This window comes from Limulus polyphemus, unplaced genomic scaffold, assembly GCF_000517525.1.
Source record: "Limulus polyphemus unplaced genomic scaffold, Limulus_polyphemus-2.1.2 Scaffold3115, whole genome shotgun sequence".
NCBI lineage: Eukaryota > Metazoa > Arthropoda > Merostomata > Xiphosura > Limulidae > Limulus > Limulus polyphemus.
The window spans coordinates 108,912-116,910 of record NW_013668725.1 but is presented as its reverse complement, the minus strand read 5'-3'; the positions used below and the strand labels follow the sequence as shown (position 1 = coordinate 116,910).

The window sequence follows — 7,999 nt, the reverse complement described above, 5'->3', positions numbered from 1 at the left end:
AATGAAAGTACAACGTTTCACCAGGTCAAGTAGTTGATGTACCTGATGATGCCAGGTTAACCTGGTGAAACGTTGTACTTTCATTAAATTTTACTCGGTTTATCAAGTTTACTTTTAATTACGACAGAGTACTTTCTTTTATCGTATTACTTTTTATTATTATACTTGTTTTTTTTCCTTTTCATCAGCTATATTTTTGTGTGCCAGCACTAACAAGCGTGGGGCTCGCGTATACACGATTCGATTATATTACTCATTAGGATCTCTACCAATCTATCCTCAAATCTAATAATATGCGCATCGTTCGTATTATATATATATATCATTTTCGGTACAAGAAAGGAATCATTTGGACCTCAGACGGGAAACTTCTGTGAAAAAATTAGGGCGATTATTTTTATTTTCTGTACTTTTGTCTGCAGGAAAATTAGTTGAAATAGCTAAATTTTGATTCACTCCATAAACACGTATAAAGCAATTTAGGCGGTTTTATAAGTACAATAAGTTGTATTTTTCTTCGGCCAATACTGTGAATAGCCATTGTTAATATTCAGACATCTTAAAGGTGGTTTTAAACGGATGATTTTTATGAGCGCCATTTTGTTTTTACTGTACTTTATGATATATATATATATCGCCTTCAATGAAAATCTCATCTTACAACAGCAAACGAAATTTGTTTATGCCCTACAAACTGAAAGGTATGGTAATTTCGAGCGTTTCATAATTCTATAATGGCATATTTTGAGTCCTATTGTTAAGTTAGCAGATTTTAGATTAAAGTAATCAATTTCCTCTATTTTATTTCTTAAATAATTATACCCTACTAGTTTATTTTCACGTAAAGTTCTACAATGACTGATAATTAAGATCCCACTAGTTGCACCAACAGACACAAATGGAAAAGACCTAGCTTTATGGCCCGGCATGGCCAGGTGGTCAGGGTGCTCCACTCGCAGTCTGAGGGTCGCGAGTTTGAATCACCCGTCGCACCAAACATGCTCGCCCTTTCAGCCGTGGGGTCTTTATCAAGTTACGGTCAATCCCACTATTCGTTGGTAAAAGAGTAGCCCAAGAGTTGGCGGTGTGTGGTGATGATTAGCTGCCTTCCCTCTAGTCTTACACTGCTAAATTAGGGACAGCTAGCGCAGATAGCCCTCGTGTAGTTTTGCGCAAAATTCAAAACAAACAAACAAATTTTATATTAGTAATTTTTAATTTCATAAAATGAAATAGCTTTGTACTTTATTTACATACTTAACTTTACTTGTGTTGTGTTAACTATCTTACTAATGTAGTCTTTAAATATTTTAAATGATTGAATAATGAAATAAGTTACGCTTGAATATGAGTAAACGATCAGTAATTATTGTCTCAGAATATCAGTTTAATTTTGATAACAAAGCTGAAGAACCAATATATTTTAATCACTCGCTAAGTACTTGTAAGTCAACCTATTGTATTTATGATAGAATATAGAACACGAGTAAATGTACTTAATCTTGGCAAATAGAGAACACGAGTATATGTACTTAATCTTGGCAAACAGAGAACACGAATAGATGTACGTAATCTTGGCAAATGGAGAACACGAATAGATGTACGTAATCTTGGCAAATGGAGAACACGAATAAAGGTACTTAATCTTGGCAAATAGAGAACACGAGTAGATGCACTTAATCTTGGCAAATAGAGAACACCAATAGATGTACGTAATCTTGGCAAATGGAGATGTACGTAATCTTGACAAATAGAGAACACGAGTAGATGCACTTAATCTTGGCAAATAGAGAACACGAGTATATGTACTTAATCTTGGCAAACAGAGAACACGAATAGATGTACGTAATCTTGGCAAATGGAGATGTACGTAATCTTGACAAATAGAAAACACGAGTAGATGTACGTAATCTTGGCAAATAGAAAACACGAGTAGATGTACGTAATCTTGGCAAATAGAGAACACGAGTAGATGCACTTAATCTTGGCAAATAGAAACACGAGTAGATGTACGTAATCTTGACAAATAGAAAACACGAGTAGATGTACGTAATCTTGGCAAATAGAGAACACGAGTAGATGCACTTAATCTTGGCAAATAGAGAACACGAGTAGATGTACGTAATCTTGACAAATAGAAAACACGAGTAGATGTACGTAATCTTGGCAAATAGAAAACACGAGTAGATGCACTTAATCTTGGCAAATGGAGAACACGAGTATATGTACTTAATCTTGGCAAATGGAGAACACGAGTATATGTACTTAATCTTGGCAAATAAAGAACTTAATATACTTATTTTAATGTAAACGGTTGTTTGCTGATCATATTCAAAGAAAAAAATGTAATTAAATTAGAACTTTAAAGCTTTTCATAGACTTTTATGGCAAGAATGCACGCAAGCTTAACAACAAACCATCTTGCATGTTCGAAATAGTAAAATTCATTAGTGATGAACTGACGTTATTTAACTTTCAGAACAACATATTTCCTCGCTAAATGAGCACATTGAAAGGTGAAAGATAAGAAAATTGCAATATTCATCCTTTTATCATTGTCTTACCTGATAGGGCAGCGAGTTTAATGACAACAACGGGAATCCAACATACAAAATCCGTGCCTACGATAAAAGCAAACCTCTTGGCTATTGTTTTGTCTTGCTGCTGTTGAGTAGAGCGTAATCCAATTTTGGAGGCAGAGATGGTGAAGAACATTGTGACGTAAGCGTACGCGATGAAGACGAAGGCTAATGTGTTCAGTCCACAAAAGAGAAAGGTCGAGTACTCCCAAGCCTGAGAAAAAGGTTTGTGAATATGTAGCGGCAAACAGACTCCATTGTTTCCATAGAATTCCAGGCCGTAGTAGGGGATATTAGATAAAGGTAGAGCTGACATCAATACCGCTACGGACCAGACAGCGAACATGTATGCAGCAGCAGACTTAATTGTACGACGATTTTCAACAACTGAAACAGGGTACAATATGGAAATGTATCGATCTGTGGTAATAATGGTCAAAATTAGGACTGATGCCTCGCTGCTAAGGGTGCTTAGAAAGCCACATATGTTGCATTTCCAACTGTGTCGCCATTGCGCATCAAACCTGATGTAGTGGCCGCGGTATGTGACGTCATGTCCAGCGATGATAAATAAGTACACACCCATTAAAAAGTCTGCAACAGACAAATTCACGATATAAAAAGAATGGGCTTCATTTTGTTCACGTAACAGTGCTCGACATATCAAAACAAAAATGTTTCCAAAGCAAGCTAAGAAAGCTATCATCCATACGGACACACGGAGAATAACGTTGTCAAGGAGATGGGCTACACTGCTGATGCCGTCATCATGTGGTTCGCACACTCGGACCTTTACAGCTAGTGAACACATGTAGAATTCGTCAAAATATCTGGAAGATAATGAAGCTCTTCAAAGTACATTCATAAAACACGGTATTTACAAACCAGAAATGTATGTCGATTAAAATGATATTTATTGCCATATGTTACATAACGAAACTTTCCGTTTTATTCATTCCAAGATGAGACATTATTTAAGAACATCCCCAGAGTAGGGACTACAAAACGGCTTGAAAACTAGCTTTTTATTTATTGTTTCTAGCTTCTTAGTAAAAATATCGACACACTAAAACATACAAGTATATAAAAAACTTAAAAAAAGAAGTAAATGTAAGGATGACTAATACTAATCCTTCAAAAACAATGCAAACAAGATATTAGGGATAGAACTGGCATCATCCCTACATTATTAATAGTACAGGCACGAATTAACATACAACAATATGTATAACTATTCAATCATAATTAAATTTAATTTTTCCTATTTTTGTCTGTTAAGATTCTACTACACTAGGATAATTTAAACTCAGTTGTGATCGAATAGTTATACATGTATTGCTATATGTAATTCTTGCCATCCCTACATTTACTTCCTTTTTTGAAAGTTTCTCTTTACTTGTTTGCTTGTTGTAATGCGATGTTTCAACAGACATAGGAAAATTGTATTTCCAACCTAGTTCTAAATACAATAACGTTCCAATTGTAATATTTATTGTTTATCTATTATCAGCTGGTAATCCCTGTTTCACCTTGTACTTAAATCTTTTAAAGGAACACACTATTTCTATAAGAAAGCTAGCTTCAAGGGGTAATGATTACATCGTTTACACTTGAATTATGATTTTTAATTACTACAAGTTAATAATAATACTTATAAAAACAGACACTACGTCTGAAACTATGTCACCTCAGTGAATTTGGTCGATACCATTGTTTTGGTTTTTGAGTTATCATGTAATAAAATAGAAGAAAGAAGAACAAGAAATTCAAACTTTTTGCTGTGATATCTACAGACATTCCCAGAACTTGTGACTCAGTCTTTACATAGATATCGTTATAAAAGGAAACACTGTATATATTGTAAAGTTCTGATGACCTATTGAAGACATATTTAAAATATCATTTCGAAGAACAATCCGAGCCATCCCTAAATAGGCAGTGCTACCGCCTGCTTGATACCGAGGTAATATAAACCTTTAATTAGTCATTCTTAAAACAGTTTGAATAGCAAAAAAAGAAAAGACAGTTATGAAGATCGGTGTAAGAATCAGTTGTGGTTGAGTGATGTGAGAAAGCAGCTGACTTTTGGTCAGTCCTTAAGTAATCTAGGAATTACAGCCGACTTTTGGTCAGTCCTTAAGTGATTATGGAATTACAGCAGTAAGTCGAAAATAACCTTTCTATAAATCAATTTTGCTAATGCACTTTGTTTGACTAACGTTATTTATGAGAAGCAATGGATAGGAATCGGCAACAGTAACTTCATTCAACCTTCTCGAGTCAATGTATAACCATCAGTCTTAAATACTGACACTATAGCCAGTGCATAAAGTCTGTGATATTACCTAATTCTTCCTTTTTTCTAACATTCTCCCTTTCTCACCTTTTAGAGCTCCCCTCAAATGGTATGACACATTCATTTTGGGTTCTAATATTGCAATATCAGAGGTTACTTTCACCACATGCTTAATTAACCATGTTTGTCCTGCCCTATCATGAAATAAACTATCATAATCTCTCACAATATCACGCACTTCTTCCTGTTGCTTAGGTGTTAATCCTTCAAGAATTTTAACATGTCCTGTCTGCTCATAAGGATCTAAGATAGTTTTCTTTTCACTCTCGTTACTATTAGTCTCTAAAAATGTCATCAAACAAGTTACAGGTGTGCTTCCAGCTTACCATGGCTTAAGCATAGTTACATGATACGTTCGTCCCACTACTTTTCCATGTTCGACATCTATCTCATATGTTATTTTACCGACACACTTAATTACAGAAAAAGGACCCATCCAACTTGCCACTAAACTATTTTCGGGGATAATGTCCAGTACAGCAACTAATTGATTCACTTTAAGTTTCTGTTATCTAGCATTCTTACCATAGAGAAGCTTTTGTTTATCCTTACTGTCCGGCTTTAGCTACTAAATTCTGCCTCAGGCTGGTTACATATTCTAACATATTTCGTGATTCGTCTTTGTCTCTGGGTCAACCTATTTCTAACAAGTTTGATGTAAACATAAAATCTCTACCATATAGCAACTCAAAGTGTGGAAATCCTGTTGTAGATTTTTTTATTTTGCCTACACAGTTTAGCTATAGGCCCAGCTTAGTCATATATAAAACATTTTGGTGAAGGTTTGTACTTTCTCTCCTTATTTACAAAATCATTCTGTGGAACGGTTCACCTTACTATTCTCGGGAAGCGCTGATCCAGTTTTATTTGTTTGTGGTAAGTAGTTCTGCTAGCTTGATTTTCACCTACTTTCAACTCACTATTTTTCCGCGTCACTAAATATTTATCTACTAAGCTAATGTCCCAGTTTCACGTGTGTTCTCTGGCTCCCTATTTTTTAAGGTAACATTGAACCTTAAAGAGCGCCCCCAATATTTCAAAAATAACATTTTTCAAATTTAGCTTAAATCCAAAGTTCAACCTCTTTTCTATATAAATAAATCATTTATTAACAGCTATTTTCTCAAAACGCAGTTTTCACTGTAGTCACCAGTTTATTAGCATGATAACTTCACCATTAAAGCAAATATGAGCATGAAAATTTAACACTCTTGTTGATATTACACTCTTCCATAGCTTGATATTTTTTAAATTCAAAAATCTTTACTAATTGTCTTGTTATGAGTCTAATTACCAATAACGAAGGCATTAATTAAAATTAATTGCCCATAGCTCGTTAACGTTGCAGAAAATTTGCAAAGTTTTAATTCAAGTTATGAGGATGCCCCCTCCCAATAAAAAACAACAAGTGTATCAATTTTTACGTTTTTATCATTCCTAAGTAACATCATGGTGTTAAAACAGTTTATGTTATGTATTTATTTATCCACGCTGCATTAATTATACATATGGCATATATGACTTAAAGCCTGTGTGGAGAGGCCATTGGCCAGTGATCATGTGTGGCCAACTTGTAGAATCATTGATAGTGTGTTTTTTAGCTGGTCAGAGAAAAAAGAACATCAAATCTCTTTTTGCAATTTCCCGCTTTTACGTACTTTCTCATTGTGTGTATATAATTGACCTTGACTGTCGAGTGCCCTAACCACCGGGCCCTTAAACAAAGGACCACACAATTTATAACTATTAAGGATTAACTGAACCACTATCAAAACCAAAACAGGTAAAATAAGTACCTAACTTCACTGGTTCATCTAATTTACTTTCCTTCTCAGCTTTTGTTGATGTGGTTCAAACTCTTCTTTCATTGATGAAACTTTGTAGAATGGACGGCAGCTGCCTGTTGTAGAGGACGACGTTTCGAATGTCTTCCGCCTTTTGTCTTCTTTTATTGTTGGGATTCGATTCCTGATGAATTGACGAGTCTCGCTTTCTGACACTACTTTCTCATGGGTAGACTTTGTTACGATCGTGTTATCCTCTCACTTCGCTTTTCCTGCAACTTTATTAACGTTGTACTTATTTCTATCAGGAATTGACACATAACAGATGTCTTTTTATTACTATATCAATAATTATTTTTTCCTCGTTTCTCTCTCGGTCTCCTTTTTTCTGTCTTTTATATTTCTTTCTCAAAACCACGCCAACAGGTCATTTTCTGTCCGACCTTGCACACCTGTTTTCCTTAATTAGGAATATAATACTCATAGTCGTATGGGGTTCTGTAAATACCGCAGCAGCTAAAGAAAAAAAGCGGCCGACCCCGCCAACAGTTCCGTAATCATATGGTGCTTTAATCCATTCATCGCTTACGGACTGACAAAAAGTCGGCCGCTTTCTCGCGTTACTCAATTCCAACCAATTCTTACACTGAACTTCATAACACAGACATATTACGCTTTTGTTGGGAAAAATATCATCCTAATAGAAACGCAAGTTAACAAATAACGACTTATAAACAAAAGAAAAAATATTTTATGTAGAATTTGTTTATTTTAGAGCAAAACCATATTAGGCTATCTTCTGTGTCCACATCGAGAACCAAACCCCGAATTTTAGTGTTGAAAGTCTGTAGATTTACTGCTGTTCCTCCAAGGACAATTTATTTAGCGGACATACTACATGTTTCAACAGAACTTGCACTACGTTCTCTACATAAAATAATTTTAATTATGCATATAATTGTTGCTTGTGAATTTATTATTTGACATATGCTTACATTCACCTATAAGTTTTTCTATATCAGTCTGAGGATCGCAGATTCGAATCCCCATCCCACCAAACATGCTCGCCCTTTCAGTCGTGGAGGTATTATAATGTGACGGTAAATCCCACTATTCGTTGATAAAAGAGTAGCCCAAGAGTTGGCGGTTGGTGGTGATGACTAGCTGCCTTCCCTCTAGTCTTTCACTGCTAAATTAGGGACTGCTAGCACAGACAGCCCTCGTGTAGCTTTGCGCGAATTTCAAACACAAAAACAAAATCTATACGCCAGGTTTTGACA

At 35.2% G+C, this 7,999-nt stretch overlaps 1 protein-coding gene across 1 annotated transcript in view; it reads right to left on the bottom strand.

Moving 5' to 3' along the window:
- The window catches only part of LOC111088097 (relaxin receptor 2-like), a 54,983-nt gene that overhangs the window by 7,021 nt on the left and 39,963 nt on the right, over positions 1 to 7,999 (bottom strand). The window contains exon 17 of the mRNA XM_022397054.1: positions 2,565 to 3,409. Coding sequence (XP_022252762.1) covers positions 2,565 to 3,409 — 845 coding nt within the window. The remainder of the gene's footprint in view (positions 1 to 2,564; positions 3,410 to 7,999) is intronic.